The sequence below is a fragment of the Phyllostomus hastatus genome, unplaced genomic scaffold (genome assembly GCF_019186645.2).
Source record: "Phyllostomus hastatus isolate PE091 unplaced genomic scaffold, TTU_PhHast_1.1 phas_scaffold_39, whole genome shotgun sequence".
Lineage (NCBI taxonomy): Eukaryota > Metazoa > Chordata > Mammalia > Chiroptera > Phyllostomidae > Phyllostomus > Phyllostomus hastatus.
In genome coordinates this window covers 5,672,892-5,695,381 of record NW_025334028.1, presented here as the reverse complement: position 1 = coordinate 5,695,381, position 22,490 = coordinate 5,672,892, and the positions used below count along the sequence as shown (strand labels likewise).

Below are 22,490 nucleotides of genomic sequence, written 5' to 3'. Positions count from 1 at the left end.
TTTACATTACTTGCAATAGGTTTGATGGGGCCAATTTTTTTTAAGTGGGAGGTTATCCCAGTCTAAATTATTTCCTTTCCTTTTGGTGATGCTAACTTGGTGTGTTTGATGTTTCTGTTCTTTTGTACAGGATCCAAGCTACTGGATACAGGTGCATCGGCTAGAACATGGAGATGGAGGAATACTGGACCTTGACGACATCCTCTGTGATGTAGCAGATGATAAAGATAGAGTGAGTTCATGTCCAGGGAAAGCTGCTTTGAGTGCCTCTTGTGAAGACTGGGTAGGGAGTGGGTAGGTGGGAATACTTTCTTTCCTGTTTCAGACACACATACTTTGAAGAACATTTAGGCCACTCACTGTGATATGTATGTTTTATAATAAGTATTGTGAATCTTCACTGCCCTAAACCCTAGGGTATTAACACTTTCTTCCCTTGATACCTGGGACTCAGCGTTAAATTTTGGAAATTTAGGATTGCAACTTCTTAAATGGATATATCTTTAAAAGGTGGTTGATTTTTTTTCCCCCATTTCCCCTTTTATTTTAATCAAACATAACATCTTTTCCTGATAGTCCAGGTTCATCATTATGATGATTCATGTTTTGGTGTGCCATATGCAGGTTTCTGAATTCTGATCCACACTTTGGCCCATTGCCGTAGCTGGTCTGTGTGATGCAGCACCACCTGGCTACAAACCCAGTGCGCATCCCGGCAGCTCCCTGTGTCCTGGGCTCTTAGAAAGCCATCTTTCCCTCCATGTTGTTTGGGGGCTTTTTATTGGAACGCCTGCTTCAATGCAGCCTGTGATTTTGGCGTCATGAATGTGGCCACCCACAGGCACTTCAGCGTCCCCACCCTTTGCTCATCTCTACCCTTTTGTCTGCAGTGTGTGAGAGAAGGAGGGGGAAGAATAATGGCTCTCAACATTTTAAGAATTTGTGAGATTATATTTGTCCCTGCATGTAGAAGTCAGCAAATTCTTCATTGTAATGAGGTAATGAGACTTGAGCAGGCTTTGGCAACACTCTCCGGTGTTGACTTGTAACACAGCTATAGAAGGGCTCGACTGCATGCACAGTTGTACATCATGACCATGTAGTAGCACTAGGTAGGCTGAACCAGCACAGTTATGGCTGTGGATTGGAGGATTGTAAAATCCCCACCTGGGCAAGGTCCTGCTGGGGCTCTCTCTCATTGCCAGCCTTTTCCTCATCCATCATCGGCTCCTCCTCTTGGTGAGCTGAGTGAGCACAGCTGTTGTGTCTTGTTTACTCATACACACGCATGGTTCCTGCCTCAGAATTGGTGCATGTCTTATGTTTTCTTGAAACCTAAAAAGAAAAAAGATAAATTTCAGGTACCAAATATTATGTACCTTGAAGGCTGTATGATTTACCACCACCTGCTATTGTGGGTTTTGTCTTTTGTAGCTACTGTGGGCCAGGAGCACATTGGGTCAGAACTGCAGAACTTTTCTGCCCACTTATGATTTGCTGCTATTTCTCCTGATGCCATTTATCTGTTTTGAGTTTGCCAGTGAGCCAGGAGCGGGTGACTCTCAAATTCTTTTCCTGCAGTCCACATGAAGAATACCATCTAGAGATTTAAATTCTACTGAATTTATTGTGTGGTACAGCTCCAAAGCTTAAGGCACCTATAGACATTTATGGAGCCATAATATGTGTTAATAAGGGATGAACTAATGTTGTAGTAATCTTCCATTACTTTCCTCTTCCTTGTTCGATCTTTTCCTTTTCTTTTCAAGATTTTATTTATTTTTAGAAAGAGGGGAAGGGAGGGAGAGAAACATTGATGTGTGAGAGAAATAATTGGTTGCCTCTTGTGTACTGCCCCCTGCCCCGCCCCCCTTACTGAGGACCTGGCTCACAACCCAGGCATGTTCCCTGACCAGGAATCAAACCAGTGACCTTTTGGTTCACAGGCAGGCACTCAATCCACTGAGCCACACCAGCCAGGAGTCCCCTTCCCTCCCTCCTTCATTTCTTTCTTGGATTTTTTTCCTTATATGAAAATTATATACCTACTTAAGAGGAAAAATAAACATATAAAGAAGGAATCACTTGTAATGCCATTGTTGCTCAGAGTTCATCACTGTTGGATTTGAGTGGCCTTTGCATCCTGACTCTTCTTTTTCTTCAGATACAAACACATACATACTTTCTGTTTTAAAGAAAAAGAACGGAATAGTAGCCTGCATTTTGTTTTTGAGTTGATGATAAATAATTTTCATGTCCATTAACCATAGCATATAGAAGTCACCCAGATCTTTATTCATATTTGGTAACATGCCTGTGTATATTTTGTTTGACATGTCTGTGCACTGTCTTAATGTGTTTGCTTGGTACTCCGCTTCCTGTGGAGACAGCTGAGTTGTTGTCTGTGCACTTGCATCATTGGCATCTGCACTGTGAGCAGCTGTGACGAGCACTTGTTTCTCTCCATCTGTGTTTCCTTTTTGATGGTGCACAGACATAGCTTTCCCTCAAGTTGGTGCCATCCTGCTTTACATATTGACTTTCTGCCCTTCAGTAGAGGGAATGAGAACCAGTGTATAAGATTGCCTCTGAGGTGTGCCCAGCTCTGCTGTGTTGTTTGGAATAACCCACTGTGGATGTTGAGTTGTTACATGAGTAAGTTTGGTGGGACTGTGACCTGTGCGCCTGGGAACACTGCACTGAATGGACTCACTACATTCAGCACCATGTAGTAATGCCTTCCAGGTTTACAAAGTACAGATTTTGCTTTCTCACTGTTCTTCCCTGTACCCCCAGTCAACAAATACACTAAACAGAGTCCACATGGTAAGTAGGTGAAATGCTGAAATGAAGATATGCACAGTATGATTAGAAAAAATATTCTGAAATTTATTGAAACTCATGCCTCATAAATGGCATTTTTGGTGGATGTCTCATATCATATATACTTGAAAATAATGTATATCCTACAATTGTTAGTTAGATTAAGTGTTCTATGAAGATCAGTTACATTAAGGTGGTTGATATTCTTGTTAGATCTTTGGGGTAATTTCTTACTCAGTAACTTCAAATAATACACTCTAACAAATTAACTATGAGAGCCCAAACTAAAACCAAGGATAAGGCAAACTGATCTTCTAAAAATATTGCATATTAAATTCATAAGTTATTTAATAAATTATATTTTAGATTTTGCTTTCATGTGCAAATTTGATGATGAATAAATTTTCTAGAGTTTTTTATATTTCTTATGCATATTAAAAAATCCTTTAACCTAACAAAAGTGTTTTAAATAGTAAGTGAAATAAATTTTTAGATAATTTTATATGATGCAGTTTTTAAATTCAGTTTTCAGGTAGAGAAGTGCCAGAGAGTATAATGTACCACAGACTGAAATAGCTTTAAATAATTTTCTTTGTCCAGAAATACTTAAAAATATATATGATTATTTAAAATTTTCTGAATGAGCTCTCTAGATTAAGGGGCCTATTTTATGCTGTAACTGTAAAACATACTGTGAATAATCCAGAATTGTAATGTCTGAACCGTACAGGTATTTTTTGGGTGAGATATTCACACCATGTATGGTCAGTTGCATGCCTTTTCCATGGCTCTGAAGTTTGATTGCGATCTAATCACCCTAACAATGTTTTTAATTCTTTTGGTCAGCTACAGTGAGAAAAGATCTCGACACCCACTTTTAGGCTAAAAAAACATTGTAGATCTCCTAAACAATAAAATTCCTCTAAAAACAGTTTTCTGTTTTATGCAAAACCCTTGGGCACTTGTTTGAAGCCCAGATACCTGGCCCAGGGAAGTAATTGTCTGTGGGGCAGGCCTGGGCATCTGTAGTTTGTAATCCTCCAGGGGCACTGAGGCTCACTAAACTCTGTAACCATGGGTTTAATGGCCCTGCCATCAGTCACTGTAGTGAAGAAAACTGTTTCAAAGTAGAAATCCTGTGGTCACTGTGATTTTGTGAAATTCTGAGAAATTAGGTTTAAGAGGCAATTGAAGTACTTAACCATAATTTTGTTCATTACTTTTTAATTATTAGAGTTCAGCGCACAGCACTGAGAAAGTTTTCTTTCAGTGCCTGTACAACCTCTATGTCCAGGATTTGCCCACATTTGTTCAAAATGGTGTGAGTGGAGTTGTCTAGGGTTCTTGGAGTAGGTTTGATTTTCTAAAATATAGAATGTTCTACATCTACTTTGGGCATAAAAGTGTGCCCTGTTCTGCTTGTCCCTTCTCTAATGTACATCATAGTCATTATAGTTAATGCTATATTATATTCTTTGAAGTTGCTAAGAGAGTAGATCTTAAATGTGCTCACCACAAAAATGTGATACTTCTGTGATGTGACAGTGCAGGTGCTAGCTAATGCTGTGGTGGTAGTCATTTTGCAGGTCTATCCATGTGTCATAGCAACACGTTATACACCTGAAACTTATATAGTGCCATATGTCAGTTACACTTTGATACAGCTCAGGGGAAAAGGTGGGCCTTGTGTATAGTTTTAAAACAGTGCCTGGTCATTGACAGTTTCCTTGAAAAACAGCACATCTCAAAACAAGTGGTCCAGAAAAAACACAGCCACAAAAGCTGCGTTATAGTAAATTGCATCTTTAAAGATGCTTAGCTTACGTTTTCCTTTCTCTCATATCTTGAATGAAACATGTAAAATCCAGCATGTGTATAATGAAGCATCATCATCACACAAAGAAAAAAAAGAGGAGGGTAGATGATTGTTGGTTTCTTCTTCATTAATATTCCCTGAATAATTGTGGAGAAGTCATTTTAAGTGACACATGACATCTTCCCATTCATTCATTCACACATTTATTTATTCATAGAAGGCAGAAATCATGTAGAAAGTAGCAGATTTTCCCCCCCTGGATTTTTAAGGAAAAGGGGCATATTGTTTCCTTTATGCATCCTAATGTTTCCTTTGATGCATCTATGAGGTCTGTCCAGAAGGTATCCAGCCATGCAATTTGAAAAACAGAAACATTTATTGAAGAAGATACAAGAGAGAAGACACATTGTACATAGGACAAGGATGCCTCAGTCCCTTTCAAAGTAGGCACCTTGGGACCCCACATGGTTCTCCTGATCGCCATCAGCTGCCCTGTCATATTTTCCTGAATCTCACCAGGAAAATCTGGTCTGAAATCTCTTTCCTACCAAAGGTGATTTTAGTTTTGGGAAAAGCCAGAAGTCACAGGGCACCAAATCTAGGCTGTCATGGGGCTGAGTCACCTGGGTGATTTGATGTTTCATCAAAAACTCTTTACAAGACATGATGCATGGGCAGGTGCATTATCATGATGAAGGTGCTAATCACCAGTTGCCCATAGCAGCAGCCTTCTGAATCATCCGAATAGTTTCTGTGGAGGAATGTTGAAACTTAACACAAAATTTGATGCGGATTCGTTGCTTTCTTCACTTAGTCATTTTGAATGTGATGGCTACACACTACGCATACTCACTCAATGGTGTCTACTGCCCCTGCTGACCGGTACAGTGAAGTCATTATTGTTCACACATGTGCATCCCAGTCCATTCTCCTTGGCTGGCAGGTTACATTGATGTCACGCAAACTGTTCTCATTATATTAACAATGGCTGGACTTTTTCTGGACAGACCTTGTGTAACTTCTGAATAAGCCAACTAATATAGTAACTAAATTTTTATTCAGTCTTGTGTGCTATATACTGTAGCAGGTTATGGCCACACCTTCACTTCACCTATGCAAGGTGCATGGTAGTGTCCCCATTTTAAAATAAAGGGAGAACCAAGTATGTTTTCTAAAGTTACAGATCTTTTTTATAACTTTGGAGTATTTCCTGTACTTAAATAACAAACATTTTCATTGTTGGCTGGGATTGCAGAAAGAAGCTATTTTGGCTACTAAAATATGTGGCTTTTAACTTTCATTTTGTCAGATTCGTGTGTCTTTTTAAATGACTATTAAAATTTCAAGAGCTTAGTGACATTTGTTATTCTACTACAGTTTATATTTATTGATACCCCTTGCTCATATATCATACTAAAATTGTAGCATTTGTTTGAGCAAAGAGTAAGCAGATCTCATGGATTCACTAATTTCTTCACTCATTCCATTCTTCTGATAGTGTTTCCACAAATGCTTTTCATACCCCAATATACTTGAGTAATATTTGGAGGTGCTGAGGATGTTTGGAGGCTGAAAGTTCTCTCATATGCAGGGGTGTCCAACCTTTTGGCATCTCTGGGCCACACTGGAAGAAGAAGAGTTGTCTTGGGCTACACATTAAATATACTGCAACATGTTATCACAAAAAAAATCTCATAATGTTTTAAGTAAATTTACGATTTTATGTTGGGCCACATTCACAGCCATCCTGAGCTTCACGTGGCCTGGGGGCCACAGGTTGAACACCCCTGGGAGTTTTCCTTGAAATGAGGAAGATAGACTGTGAAGTGTGTGAGTCTGGGATGCGATAGAGGATAGGTGGGTGGGTGGGGGGTGGTACTTGAAGCCTGTTGAAATGGATCTCTCTGAGGAGACAGGAGGTGTGAACTTCTTTGGATAAGAAGGAGCCAAATCTATGAACAGCTGGGGTCAGAGGACTCTAGGCAGAGGAAGCAGCTTGTGCAACAACCTGAAGTAGAAAAATGGTTGAGGTTTGTTCATGGATCCAAAGGGGATTACTGTTGCTGATGTACAGTGCGCAGCTGGGAGAGGGAAAGAGGTGGGGTTGAAGAGGAGTGGGGTGGGGGGTGTTATTAATGGCGATATTAAGCAATTTTGAGGTTTGACACTAAATAAAAAAAAGCCACTGAACTGTCAAACTGTGGAGTCACATCATTAGACGTATACTTTTAGAAGATTGCTTTGGGAAGAATGCATTGTAGCTGGGCAAGAGAGGGGAGAAGGACCAGTGAGCAGGTTGTCACCCAGTGAAAAGATGATGGTGTCTGAACCTAATATAGACTTGGGGATATATGAATGGAGTTGAGGTGTGTTTTGAAGTTATATTTTCCAGGATTTCAAGCTGTGAAGAATGAGCATAAAGAAGGTATGGAGGGTGACTTTTGAGGTTTTAACTGGAGCAAATTGGGTGTGGGATTTAGAGGTTCCATTTATTGTTGACAGGGATAGGAAGATTCTGTTTACTGTTGGGGGTTCATTTAAGTTGAAGAGTTAAGGAATGGGATAAGGGTTGGGGATAGTCTCCTTCCTATCTGGACGTTTAAACTGGTTTTGAATGCCTTTAAGACATCCAAGAAGAGATGTCAATGAGTCATTAGTCATATAAGTCGGAAGCTCAAGGGAAAGATAGAGTTGGAGATAGGAATTTGTAAATCACACTGAAGGAGTGGGCAAGAGTAGGTTAATAGTAGTAAATGGCAATATAAGAATAAACTGTTTCGTGTACTCACAACTGTAAACTTACTTTTGCCTGCCCTGCCTATAGAAGACATGGTAAAGACATGCAAAAACCTATGTGTCCACATTGCAAAAATTTGCAATAATTCTAACCTAGTAATCTTTATTAGTTTCTCTGATGGTGTACACCCTTGACTTAATACATGCCTTGACTGTGATGGAAAATGGTAATAAATTTTATTTAGGAAATTAGTATAAAATGTGGAAAAATTGTCCTGCATCAAAACATATAAATGAAAGTAACATAAAATTTAGATTTTTAGAAAAAACCCCCTAAATTTAGAAGACTAAAAAGTGACAGTGAAGGGAGATTACTCCTTAGATATTAGACAGTGGTACTATTATTTCTAAAATATGTACAGAAAATCACACTCAGAAAGCCTCTAGAAATGTATGAGTGTTATAACCACTTGACATTAAATGGCAAGCACTTGACTGCCATCCAGGAAAAAGCATTTTAGTATAACAAAGGCATTTAGTATAAAATCAGAATTCTACGTGGAATAGGGAGAATTCTGCCATGGCTTGCTTTGGAATGTCTGGTACATTGTTTGACTTTTCTTACAAAAAATTGATAGTCAAGACTTTTTAAGTGGACAGTCATGTGATGACTGTTTGCTCTCAGGCATTTTGTTGTAAGATTTCTCAGTTCTAGGAAATTCAGACTGAAATGAACCGGCAGTTAACATTTTTTGTAGCAGCATTGTTTTCTTTACGTTAGCCCACACCTTCTTGTTGAGCATCTTTCTCATTACAGGCAATATTTCAGGCAATCTCATTTTTTTGAATTCTTGTTTCTTCATTCTGTTCTGGTTGAATGTTTATTTCTTCCTTCTGTTCCAAGTTGTTGAATTGAGTCCTGGTTTTATTCCCTTCACTGTTGGTTCCCTGTATATTTTCCTTCATTTCACTTTGTATAACCACTCCTTCCTTTATTTTGTGTCCGTAATCAATCATTTCTGTGAGCATCCTGATTACTTGTGTTTTGAGCTGTGCATCTGATAGATTGGCTATCTCTTCATCGCTTAGTTCTTTTTCTGGAGTTCTGATATGTTCTTTCATTTGGGCCATATTTCTTTGTCTTGGCACACCTGTTATATTGTAAGGTGCAGAGCCTTAGGTCTTTGCCAAGGCAGGGCAACCCACTTTGCTGTGTTGTACTGCTGTATGTGGGGAGGGGGGTGAGAGGGAACAATGCTGCTTGCCTGGTTTTCTGCTGGCTTTCAGTCACTTCCCCTGCTACTTACAAGCGAAGTGGGCCCTTCTGGTGCTGATTCCCAGGTGGGTGGTTTTGTGTACGTTCTAGGACCCCATGGATCCCTCCAACACACTCTCCTGTGAGACTGGCAGTTTCTCCCACTGCTGCAACCCCCACAGGTTTTTACAGACAGAGGTTTTGAGGCTTTATTTCCCCACACTGGAACCTCAGGTTGCATGGTCTGTCTTGTGCCCGAGTTGTTCCTCACAGTTTATCCACTCGCGAAAATGGGACCACCTGGTCCACCAGCTGCTGCTTTGCTGTACATCCTCTCTGCCATGGCTGCCTGTCTCCACCTCAGCTTCCTGTCTCCTTCCTTCCGACTGGTCTGGATGAGTGTTTCTTCTTTCACTACTTGGTTGTCGGACTTTCATACAATTTGAGTTTCTGGGAGTTTTGATTGCTTTTTATTTTTAAATTCATTGCTGTCTTTCTTTTAGCTGTGCATGGAAAGAAAGCATATCTACATATACCTCCATCTTGCCTGGAAGTCGCTGGTTCTTGAGAATTTATATGAGTGCCTGGTATTGTTATTAAGGGTTTCATGGCATTGTTTATAGAAGTAGGGTGTTAACCTAGAGTTTTTTTTGCCCAAATCTAATTTGTTTAGTTAAATTCTGCTGATAATTTTAGACTCCTTGCCCTAAACTACTTGCAGTTGCTTGTAGTTGTAATGGTGGTAATAACAGTGATGATATCTTGTTCTTGCAAACATGCTTTTAAATGATAAAGTTGGGAACTGTTAGGTAAATTGATATTTTAAGATGAGATAGGGTCCTGTCAGGATGCATGAGGACATGACATGGTAGAAGCGCTAGTTAGAGCTGCACCAAGTGCCTTGGTCATTTTGTGTGTGGCCGTGTGGTACACTGACGAAAAGGACACTTTTTCTTCTTTCAAGCAAAACATATCTCCTCTTTGGAGCATTGTTTCTGTGCTACAAGCTAACACATGACATTTAGGCAGCTATATGATTTCAGTTTTGTGCATAACTGCTTGAGGAAAGGTTTCCATAGAAAATATATTTTGAAATCATTGTTTTATATACTCTTTGGGAGTAAGGGGGATGATAGAACAAGAGTATATTGTTACCTCCACAAGTTGGGAGGAGAATTGATATAATGTGCTAAATGAAAAAAAAATGAAGCTGAAATGTTATATATTGGGCCATTTGCTGGACTAAGGCAAGGGATTCAATTTAAAGTCTGTATGATCAACATGAAAAATCTGCTTCAGCAAAAATACAACATGGTGTTTGAAATAAATGATTGGAATTCATGCATCAGGATGTGTTCATGATCCAGTGTGTGGATTTCAGTCATTTTCCTCAACACCAGCAGTGTGATTACTTACTCTACCTCTGCACTATGTGCTGACTGCTCCATCTGGATTATATGAAAATCATCTTGTACATATATCAACAGAATGATACATTCTGACAAGGTTTCTTCATGGTGGACAGATGGTTTTTTTAATTCAACAAAAAGAAACCTTATGAGATTTAAGTTAGATATACAATTTATAGTTTATCTGTTAAAAAACCATTGTAAGTAGAACACAGCAGAACTCAAAACAGCTACCTTGATCTTTTAGGGCCTAAAAGACAATTATTTGAACCCCCTTGATAGTTGTCCCTAGGATACAAAGGAACTTGGGTTGATTTTGTATTTAAACAGCCTAGAAATTGGTAGGACCAACCATGTATGTGGGGTGTGTGTGTGTGTGTGTGGTGTGAGGATAACATACTAAGATTTTTGTCTTATGATTTTTGATATATTCCATTAAGAGCCTTATGTAAAATTGAAATTTAGCTCTGTATACATTAAGTTGTATTTTTATACCAGCCACCCTTTCCACTGTAGAGAATGACACTTCTAGTCAATGAGAAAATGCCAATGTATCCGTGATAATGTGAAGTGTAAGACTTTATCAAAAACCACTTTTACAACATAGGTTACTGTTAAGTGATATGCTACAAAACTACGTAGGAGTATGTGACAAGTTAGGAATATATATATATATATATATATATATATATATATATATATATAACACTTCTCCTGTTTTTATAAAGTGATTGTAATTCTTTTTCTTTCTTCCTTCTGTTAAAATAAAGAATGACTTAGCTTTCTAAATAGAAAGTAGAATGCCATAAATATGGATAACTTGAAATAATTTTTTTCCCTTTATTACCCGAAAAGTTTCCCGATCATAACAGAAAAGATGTTGGTGGTTACTAATGTCATCCAGACATAAATAAAAATGTATTCATGACAAGTTTTGTGACATTACTTTGATGTATAGATGAATTTGAAATATCAATGAATTAAAATATCAATGAATTTGATTTCTTGTTACTCTGGTGTTGCAAAAGTTGTATACTGTTTTTTTTTTTTTTTTAAACAGCATCAATCAAGAAGTTCCTAATTTGATTTCTTGTTACTCTGGTGTTGCAAAAGTTGTATACTGCTTTTTTTTTACAGCATCAATTAATGAGAAGTTCCTAAACTTAAATACAATTCATGTTTTCAAGAGTAGGTTTAATTTTTTTAAATATTAAGTTTAGCTTTACCTTATGTAATTAGGTAAAAATATGCATATTGTAGCACTCAAACAGTTAGTTAACAGAATATAGACCTTAAGTATTTGCTGTCCTAGGGAATATAAATTTTCTTTCAAACACGTGCTGTGCCCGGGTTGGGAAAGCCCTGGCTTGGGTGGGAGCAGGGGTGCAGGGCCTGAGCGGGCCCCAGGCTCGGGTTGTGCTTCTCTTGTCTGCTGACATCTGTGTTATGATGGTGTGGTCTGAAACCACAGCCAAATTTACAGTAGGCCAAGATTATTTGGGGTTTAAGAATAGATTAATCTAGAACATTTAATAGCTAAATCTTAAAGGAAAGCAAAGTTCATATAGGGATGATTGATATTTATCATTCTGGAGCTATTCAGAAAAAGACCCCTGAACACAGTTGTTCGGAAAGAATCAAGCGGAGTCAGGTCTTTAGCTGTATTCTCTTCTAGACTCCAGATTGCACTTTTACCACATCACAATGCTAAGTCAGACATGCACTGGCTACCCAAATTCAGAAGGACCAGCATGAAATAATGCTCATTTTCAGTAGAAAAGTTAAGTTGCATAGTTGGAGGATTAATGCAGAATATTTTTTGAAAGGCATTAATTCTTGTACAAGGGAGTATGTTAAACAGAGTGGGTACAGTGCAGTTGCCTGATTAGAGACTGAGTCTGTTGTGAGCTGTTGGTTGCACAGGATCACCGAGCGGACCTGACCCGTTCCTTTGAGGTGAGAAAAGAAGGCTGTGCTTGCCAGCGATGCTGGGAGGTGGAGTTGTGCTCCATTGGTGGTAAGCTTTCTGTTTACCTCTGTGTGGTGTGAACTAAGTGCACTACAATTTATGTTAATTTGTGCTGTAAAAGTCTTCAGTCTTGTAGTAGATCATGAGGGTGGGTGAGAAAGATGAAAAACATGCATAAACAATAGTACTAGTGTTGAACGGAAGATAAGTTAATTTTTTGAATAAGAGCCACGCGTAACTAAACCCAGGGTTTTTCAAAATGGCTATTGATTTTGGAGCTGTATATTTAAAACCATAAAACATATTGTTTTTGAAATTTGTGACCTACTTCTTTGTCCCCTTAGGAATGCTACTTCTGGATTTTTGTAGTAGTTACAGCTTGTGCAGTTAATGCTGTTCTTTGTAATGGTTGGGGTAATTGATGTTAGATCTTAAAGGAATCGCTTCTTGCCCTGGCTGGTGTGGCTCAGTTGGTTGGAGTGCCGTTCTGTGAACAGAAATGCTGCGGGTTTGATTCCTGGTCAGGGAACATGCCTAGGTTACATTTTTGGTCCCTGGTTTGGGCGCGTACAGGAGGTAACTGATCGATGTTCTCTCTCGCATCAGTGTTTCCCTCCTTCCCCTCTCTCTAAAATCGATAAGCATGTCCTCGGATGAGGATTAAAACAAATCAATCTCTTTGACATGTGAATACATGTAGTCATATTTTGACAAGCATTGCCCTTTCTACTAACCCTGATGTTTGAATTTCTCTTGCTGAATTATATGGTGATATCAGGACTTAATATTTTCTTTTTTCTTGAATTTAATTTTTGCGTAGAGTTTGAAATACATATTACTATGATGTGAATAGTAAAAAAATTTGTTTTTTTACCACTGTATTTTAAATCTCAAGCATGCTTCTTTAATTTAAAGTTTTAACTTGCGTGTACCTCTTAATATTTATTTAATTTTTCTGACTGAAATTGGCATTTTTGTATGATTTGTATATCTACCTATACATGTCAGTTCTCTGATTCAAAACTTCCTAAAATCAAACAGCAGTGACCTGTTCTTTATAGTATATCTTCACATTTCATTGGAGTCATGACTTTGCAACAGAAATTTTAAATACACACACTCGCCCGTCCACACACACATATGTGCACACACACACATACACACACAAACTCAATAGCAGCTATCCTATGCTGTATGCTGTATATGCAGCTTAAACACATTTCTTTTGCTTTAAAGACTGTAATTCTTCCTGCTGGCTGGTATCAGTAACTTGTGAAAGACCAATCATTGACAGGTGCCCTCTATCCATCTAGCCAGGTGTCCCAAATCTGACTCTGTCCAGTGACCCTATAATGGCTCTGGTCTCAATTTTGTAAACCTGCTTGGCTGCCCATATATTGTTAACTAGCTGAAAAATGAGGAAACATAAATGCATTCTTTTGTGAGGTCCAGTTATATGAAAGTTCAGGTTGCTAATGGTTTCAGTTCCTTCACTGTGTTGCGCTGTCTCTTAAGAACAGAGATGAAAGTTTACACAACAAAGCAAATTCCTCTTGGATCAAATGTTGTTGGATTGTATTTAGAATTTTCATTGATTTGACTTAATATGATGTCATTTAATCTAGGAATTCTTAATCATGGGGTGAACCAGATGCTTATAGACACTCTAAAACAACCCTCCACTTCCATCCCCAGCTACTCAGAACTTACTGGATCAGAATCTCTACTGGGTGGGGACAGTCAGTTCCCTCACTCTGAGCTGCCCCCTTCCCCTGCCCCCAAAGGTTCCCCAATGAGGTCTGGGCTAAACCGCTGAACATTGCCAAGTGAAGAAACTGAGTTCTGGAGAAGTCAGGGGACTTACAGAAGGTAAGAGAACTATTTAGTGGCAGACATGAGAGTAGAACTTACTGGCAATTGAACTCACCCGAGTAAGAAATTCATATGACTCAGGGACCTGTGAATGACAGGTAGTTTGGTGAACTGCATGTTTATGGTGGCTGGTGTTTATTTGTTAGTTTTCCTGAAGGTGTCCATTGTTTTCTGTGGCAGGTGAACGATCATCTGTCTACATCTGTGTAAGTGTGACTGTGAGTAGAGACAGGAGGCTAGTCACTCACTACTCCTTAGATTCCCATGCCAGAGAGGTCTTTATCAGCAGTAACGGCACAGGCTGCTGCCTTCCTATGGGTCAAGAGGGAAGACCGAGTGTCTAACTGGGTTACTAATTAAGGCTCTCCCAGCACATGTAATACAAAGCATGACTTTGTTAATAACAGTTGTTCTTCGGCTATCTAACTTTGTATAGCTTTTCAGTGTAAGTCTTGGAGGTTGCACACAAATTGCTTTGTCATATAGTATATATTTTTATTCTTCACGATAGAATTTTACTTCATCATTGGGTTGAAAGCCATATCTTTAATACATAACTTTGGAATGTGGTTTAGTACCCATTTTAAAGGCCATCTGAGGAGTCCAGAGACCTTTGGTAAAATATTTCACAGATCACATCTTGATGTTGATATTTGAAACAGTCAAATCTTCAAAACGTGTTGAAATAGTAATTTTGTCAAGGATTTTGTTTCTTTTCATTAGTTCCAAGCTGTTTGTCACCTCCTTTTCTTAAGTACATACTTTCATTAGCAGTTAAAAGTATTTTTCCCTTCCTTTTTTCTGTCTTCCCAGTTTTCATCTGTGGTGTCCACTGTTGTGTCCCCAACACCTAGTGCAGTGCCCAGCACACGGGAGGTACTCAGTTATGGAGAGGAGTTAACGCCGAAAAGCATTTTTGCTTTGAGAAGGCCCTGTTGTGCAAATAAGTTTTTCTTCTGCTGCTTATCTATGATAAGTAAATATTTGCTGTTGGATTTAAGTAGAGCTTTACAAAGAGTTCTGGAATGTTGTGTTCAAACAGTATCCAAAGACATTTGTATTGTGTTAGTAACAACAATGACATTCTGTAAAGCCATGTATGGAGGAAGAGAATTTTTTGATTTTCAACTTTTTCTCTTAGGTCCTCTGGGATTTCAAACTCTCTTGAAGCTACTCAGATGGGTGTGAATGGTGGTGGATACTCTTTAGTTCAAATCTACGGAATGTAGGAGGAGTGTAGTTACAACGAAGCAGTTAACTTTCACTGAGCAGGTTATATCAGGTAGAGAGCACCTACAAAATACTCCACATGTAATACTATAATGCACAGGTGGCAAACACAAGTCCTGAGGGCCAAGTCCGGCTCTACACCTTGTTTTATCTGGCCTGCACCTTGTTTCTACCCGGTGGCAGCGCTGACCTCCTTGCCCCTACTTAGGGAGTAGTTACATTTATGCAGTCCTAAAATTATATTCGGCCCTTTGAAGGCAACTGCGAGGCCGCTGTGGCCCCCAGTGAAAATGAGTTTGATGTCCCTGCTCAAATGGAAAGGGAAGGGTTCTTAGTTAGGTATTTTTATGCTAGTAGAAAAAGAGCTTTTTTGATACTGCCAAGAAACTTGCATGCAGTTGAACTTGGCACTGGCCTGGAGTGTCATTGTAGTAGTAGGTGAGGACTTAAATATTTATTTGTTGCTCAGCTGCTTTACTACTTTTTATTAAAATCCTCACCTAAGAATATGTTTTTATTGATTTAACTCAGAGAAAGAGAGAAGAGAGAGGGAGAGGGAAAGGGAGAGACAGAGACAGAGACATTGATCAGTTGCCTCCTGCGTGTGCCCCAACCAGGGATCGAACCTGCAACCTTCTGGTGTATGGGATGATGCTCCAACCAACTGAGTCATCTAGCCAGATCTTTTTATCTATGAACAAGCAGCAATTACTCTTAAATTGATCTTTCCATCTTAATCATCTTGGACCATCTAAGGAATATGTATACCCATCACTAATCCCTCCAGGAAATTAAAGGATGGAGGAGACACATGACAACATTGATGTACTGTGTATCTCCTTCCTTCCTTGGTTTTCAGAAAAGCTTTGTTCCTCATTCTCTTCTATATGAGTTAGCACTAGAACATTAAACAACAGGTGTTTTGTCTCTCAGGCTCCACAAATGACAATAGAGCTTATTACGATACATTACTTTAAACAAAATTATAATAGTATAATTAGTATGTCTTGTGGAATTTAAGAATAACATTAACCCTGGTAGCTGATATTTATATTTTAATTTACCAAGACCAAGCCCACATAAGCAGGACATTCAGCTGTTAGTCCTTGGGCTCATCCAGTTGGACTGGGCTAGAAAGTACCTTGTGTTTGTCCCATGCCACGCATGTATGAGTCCTTTAATGCTTACTAATCTTTCTCAAATTTGGCTAGGTGCAAAATCATCTTAAATCATTATGCATTTCTCAATGCAAAGGCTGTCAAATTAAAATCTCTCTCTTTTTTTTTGCATAATATTTTCATGGCTCGGTGATGAATGAGGTAACAATGCTGTAGCCCTCCATTTTTGTGCTGCTGTTGGTGTAGCCATACCAACTGCCATTGCAGAGTGAGGCACTGTCCTTCTCACTGCAGCCTCTGGGTTGCCTGGACATTGATAAATGCGTTTTGTGAAGCACTACAGAATGATTTTTGGAATGCAGTCCTTTGTTTAGAAGCAGTAGACTTATGTCTGACCTATCAGCATTACTTTAACAATATTTTAAATGTTTTTACTTTTTTCTTGAATTGAAAGCAGTTTCTCAGCCTGTTTGTCAATAATCATGTTATGGACTAAGGTATTTATAGTTACGTTTGGAAGGATACTGAAAGATCTGGAATATTTTTTTCTTGAGGGTAGAGAATTTGGTATGCAAATCAAGGTTTTGTATACAAATTTGGCTTCCAATTAGGTCCAAACAAGGTCTGATTAAAAGTTGCATTTAGTTTTTGGAACCATCAATCCCATATTTTGTGTTTGTGCCCTACTTTCCCCTATCCTGCTTTTAAGGATCAGGGAAGGTGATCAAACCCAGAGGCAGAAGTAGGACAAGTGAGGATGCCTTCAGGGACAGCAGGAGGTAAACTGGAAAGACCTCAGTTATCTAGTAGTGTATTGATTCTTGAGCCATTGCTGTAGTGCCACCTAGAGTCTGATAGCAATACTGAATTAACTGTTAAGCTTTGACAAGGAGGACAGAGAAATTGAGATGCTTAGATAATTTATATTGTCTTGGGAATCAATAATAACTGAAGTCAGTAGCAGCTTTTTGCTGCTAGGTTAGCCACATAATTAGTCAGTACATACCATATGAATATACTTGCTAGGGATTAAAAAACAATCATTAATGCCTCAGTAATACACTTGTTTACATAATTCCTTATGTTCAATTCACTGTTGTGATTTCTGTTTGCCTCCCTGGATCTGGACTGTATTTTGGGTATATATTAAGTGATATTTAGGATTAAGCAAATCAGGTAATAAAATCATTTTGGTAAATTTATTCATAGTAACATTGTTAATTTAAACTGCTATCTAGCTGTTAATCAGTACTAGTACACATTTTCACATACTTACCAAAGGGTATAAAATCCAAACAATCTTTTAAAAAATTGAAATGGTGCCTCTTCCTTTACTGATCCTGAAAAAGGTAAATGAAGCTGAAAGGAAGAGGTAGCCACAATGTACTAATTAATAAAATCTGTGGCTTTTGGGAAAGATGCTGATCTAATGAAATAAATGGATAGCAGTTGATTCAGATGAGATCAAAGTTGGCGTGTTTTTTTTTTTTTGACAAAAATTCTTTTGTTACCAAATGAATTTCAAACAACCACAACCTTCTGTGTCTTAATACCTCCCTTTCTGTCCCTCTTACCCCCAAATTGAAGGAGCCATGAGGTGCTGATTGAAAGTATGCACTTTTGTGGTCTTCTGTTGCTTGTTCTGCTGCCAAGGATCTGAAAGACCTGTCATTATTTGCAAAAGCTTGGGGTCAAAGTTTACATCAGGACATAATTCCTTACAGAGTACAGTGTGACCACTTGTGCCACCTTCGCATGCCCCCTCCACCACAATTTTTAATTGTTTAATAAAAGACTGTTTTCTTGCAACACACTGATCCAGCTTGCATGCAGCATTAGCTTGGTGCCCTTGCCATTATCATGTAACATCTGTTCTCCAATCTGAGAGTACTAACAAGGTGTCAGTACACATAGCAGTCAGGACAGCAGGAAGCTCCTGTCATCGGCTGACTTCTCCTGGCTGTTGACTATTGCTGATGTATGTTCTCTCAGTTCCCAGCATGTCCATAATTGATGGAAAAGACTACCCAAGGAAGTTCAGCAGCCACAAGTAGGTCACCATTACCAGATGTTTAATTATTGCCATTAGGAAGCATTTGGAAATACCTGGAGCTTTCTAAAATAATAATAATAAGCAAATCCCTTTGGATTTTTGACGGATTGGTACTTTTGTAGTGAATGATGATGATTAAAGTGATTTACAGGCAAGTGCTCATGTCTTCTTTGGAACATCTTTATAAAAAGAGGTTATAATAATGTTACACTCAATATAAAATAGATGTCATATTCCTTTTCGTTTGTTCCCTGATTTTTACCAACTGTGCCAAGTTTTAATTAACATGCTTCAATAGTATGAAGACTTGAGCATCCATATTTACATCTTTTAGTAGCAATATTTAATTTTTTACTGAATATATTTATTATATAACATTTCCTGGAATTAGGATCACTTTTCTGGAACTTTAAGGAAATACAGGAATGAAATGTGTTCCAGGTTTTGTTTTTGGAAGGTTAAAAATTAAATGAGACAGAAGAGGCCTAGAGAAATCTCATGTTAGAGAGTAGAGAATGGATTTATAATCACTCTTAACATGTGGGGACGAAGGGTGGGTATTTAACAGAAAATGCTCTTGTTTTTTACATGTTTCTTCAGTTTCAAATTTATATTACAAATTTTTAAACTTTTTTGTACCATGTGAGAGGACTGTTTTCAAGCCATCCATCTCAGGTATCTGTTTTTGAGTGTGCATTGAAGATTACAATAAAAAATGCTTTTGGTTTTTGAATTCAGTTTTGAGGAGGGTCGGGAATGTCTGGATCCCTTATTCTTTACTGCCTTCTCTCACTGCTTCTCTTGTTACTCTTCATCTTTGTTCATTCCAGTTCTTGTGGTTTGCCTTATTGGAATTTAATGCTTCTGTTAAAGTCTTGGTTTTTATACCAAATTTCCTAGTCTCCAGTAACTTCAAGATGGACGCACTGGCTCCCCCTTATATCTGCTCTCTGAATTGTAATTCCCAAGGCTCTTAGTAATGCAGCACATAATGTAACTTCATCAGTGGCTTTAAGAAGTGAGACTAGTCATAGTCTTCTGAATTTGCTCATCTTTTACAGGTTCTGTAGTGCTATCCTACACAACCTTAACCCTAACCCTTCCCCAGTTCTGTTCTGTGTGCTTAGGACAAACACAGCTGAGGGCAGTGCCTGCTGTACTTTTTACAGATAAAAAAAAACTGATGTGAACTAATATGTTGGAAAGATTCATAGACAAATACAGTGCAGTGTCAAAAAGTTAAACAGGTGGGCCTAGACGAGATACTCACATAAATTCAAACTCCACAGTTTAGAAGTTGGTAATGGTTGATAAAAAGTTAATTTTACTTTTTTAAAACAGCATAACATAGGTAAGATTGCAGAATGAGCATTTTAAAACATGCAAAAAAAATCCCTTGATTATATAAGGGAAATAGTTGTTTTGTTAAACAGGTTTGAAGGTTAAGTATTGTTCAAACTAAAGCTGAACAATTGCTGGGTGGAGTGTTAGGCTCAGAGAAAGCATTTGTCGTGTGCTCTTCTATTTTCATAATAAGAAAGAATACAATATGATTTTAAAGCACTTATTAGGCAATTGGCATGTAGAAGAGGGAATTGGATATAGGTATGAGAAATCAGGAACAGACTGTAATTTTAGGAAGAAGAGATAAGGGTCAAAAATGTTTTAGACATTGGCCCTGGTCAGTGTGGCTCAGTTGGTTGGGTGTCATCCCATAAGCTGAAAGGTCATGGCTTTGATTCCTGGTCAGGATACATCCCAAGGTTATGGATTCAGTCCCTGGTTGGGGCATGTATGAGAAGCAACTGATCGTGTTTCTCTCTCACATCAATGTTTTTCTCCCTTTCTTCTTTCCTCCCTGCCCCTACCCCTTTCTGAAATCAATATGCATTTCCTTGGGCAAGGATTAAAAAAAAATGTTTTAGACATTAGCATTAAGGAAAGCATGGATGTGGGAATGAGCATCATATGTTGAAAAAGAGCAGAGTGTCTTTGTTAGAGAATAGCTAGGGGAGAGTCATAAAATGGAAGGTCTTGAAAGCCAGAGTTGAGTTTTGGACTACCATGTACTAGTAAGATGAGTGGTGTGAGAGAATTGGAGAAGAGAGGAGTAAACAGATTTTGTGATTGGAGTTAGAGAACAATTTGATATATCAGTAATTTAGCAATATAGGAGTTCTCGTGGAACCATGGAGGTCTGTTTCTTTTTTTTTTTTTTTTTTAATCTCTGGAGCATTTCTTTTTCCATTGAGAATCATAGATATTTTTTTCCGTAGAAAATCAGGCAGTGCATGTTGGACTCTTAGAGCACAGAGTGTGGGTTCAAATGGTGTAGGTTCAAATGCCTTGGGGCTGTTTACTGTCTGTGTGACCTTGGGCATGCTACTCAACCTTTCAGTGCATCTGTAAAATTATGGTAACTGTTTATTGTAGCGGTGTGCACAAGAATTTTTAAAACATGTAGTCCCTGACTACTTTTCCCTTATATTGTCACATAAAAAAAATGACAGTAGCTAACACAACAATAGCAGTTGGTCTGAATGTTTGGTCTTGAATATTAAATATATAGGTCATATGTAGGTCATATAATAGAATTGCACCTTATTGGTCACAATACCTAATAAGGTTGCTCCTGATTGGCTAGTTCTTGGTACCAGAAATCCTTATATAAAAGTATAGGCACCTATTTTTTAAAAAAGTCAGTTTGGTGCACAAAGGGTGGGTAATTACTATTATTATTTTTTTTTTGGTAAATCAATCAAAATTATAACTTTTTGGTCATATTGGCAAAAACAATTTTTGGTGTGCCACAGATTTCTAGTAATTAGTGTGTGTGCATGCCATGAGATGAAAAAGGCTGAGAATCACTGATTTATTGCATGGGGGTTGTTGTGAGGGTAAAACCAGTGTTTGGAAGATGATGTCACCTTAGGCATGTTAGCTGTTGTCGTTGCTTTTTGTATGTGCATATCCTTTCCCAGAAGCCAGTAGTGTACTTATCTTTATGAAACTTATGTTTTTCAGAATTTTACTAGCACCAAATTTGTTTGTCTTCACATAATCCTTAGTAGGGCCAGGTAATCACATTCACATTCTTATAAAGTTTAATAATAGAGCATCTAATAAAGATAAGGTGTGACTTGTTCCAACTCCATATCTGTATTGATGTGAAACAATTTATAAGGATCTGATTGGGTATCTGTGTACAGTGGCACAAATGTTTCCCCTCCAGATTTTTCTTTTTTCTGCCCTGTAATCACCTCTCCAAGTAGCATGTCATGGAGAGAGCAGAGTCTTCCTCCACAGGCCTCGCTCCCTGGGGACACTGAGGCCTGTCTGAGGGCGCTGTGGGATTGCTCAGGCCAGAAATTCAGTCTCCATGCACACTTACTTTCTTTAAAAAAATTAATTATTTTTTGTATTTTTTTCATTACCATTTGTCCTCCTTATATCTTTTTCCATCTCCACGCATTTCTTCCCTCCATGGACATTTTCATATAGAGATGTTCTGTTGGTGAGGCCCCTCTGGTCTCCCTTCCAAACCTCTGTTCATTTTCTCAAGCTGTTCTTGCTATTTTCATGTTCCTTTGTGGGAGCATTTTCTTTTCGGAGAAGGGGAAGTTTGTCAAAACAGGGAAAAAGATGAAAAGATATGATTTTTCAGTCCTGAAACATGACGGACATATCTCTGTAGGGAACTGAGGAAAATGTGTGAAGGAATGTATGAGGGAAAAGGCTGGTGGGATTTGTTTGCCGACTAAGAGATCACAAAGTGGAATTAAGAGCTTTAGAAAGACATCAAATATTTTCGATTTAACTATCTGAAACTGAGGCTTTTTTGCTTAAGTCATTCTACTCCTAATTACTGTCTCCATTTTGACATTTGAACATAATTTGTTTCCTCCTAAAAATGCACTCTTTATAACCTTGCCAAAATAACATTTTTCCTGATTAATCTGTATATAAGACCCTTCAAACTTTCTCTTTCTTAAAAGTGATCTCTGCTAACACAGGTTTTTCTTTTAAATGTGTTGAGTCTTCTTTTTACAATTTTTCCATGCTGTGTTCCCTTCCAGTGCCAACCAGAGCTCTAAGGTTTGCCATTTAAATGAGCACCTCTGTCTTTGTGCCCTTTGGGCTCTGCATTCTGTTTGCTCTAGCTCCCAACGTTTTATTTGAAATGCACATCTCTATATAAGCCAGGTTTTA

The 22,490-nt window shown here is 38.3% G+C and overlaps 1 protein-coding gene across 16 annotated transcripts in view; it reads left to right on the top strand.

Moving 5' to 3' along the window:
• The window catches only part of PARD3 (par-3 family cell polarity regulator), a 686,648-nt gene that overhangs the window by 94,185 nt on the left and 569,973 nt on the right, over positions 1–22,490 (top strand). For all 16 annotated transcript variants that reach the window (XM_045819999.1, XM_045819993.1, XM_045819992.1 and 13 more), the window contains one exon: positions 131–232. In XM_045819999.1, the coding sequence (XP_045675955.1) occupies positions 131–232 (102 nt within the window). The remainder of the gene's footprint in view (positions 1–130; positions 233–22,490) is intronic.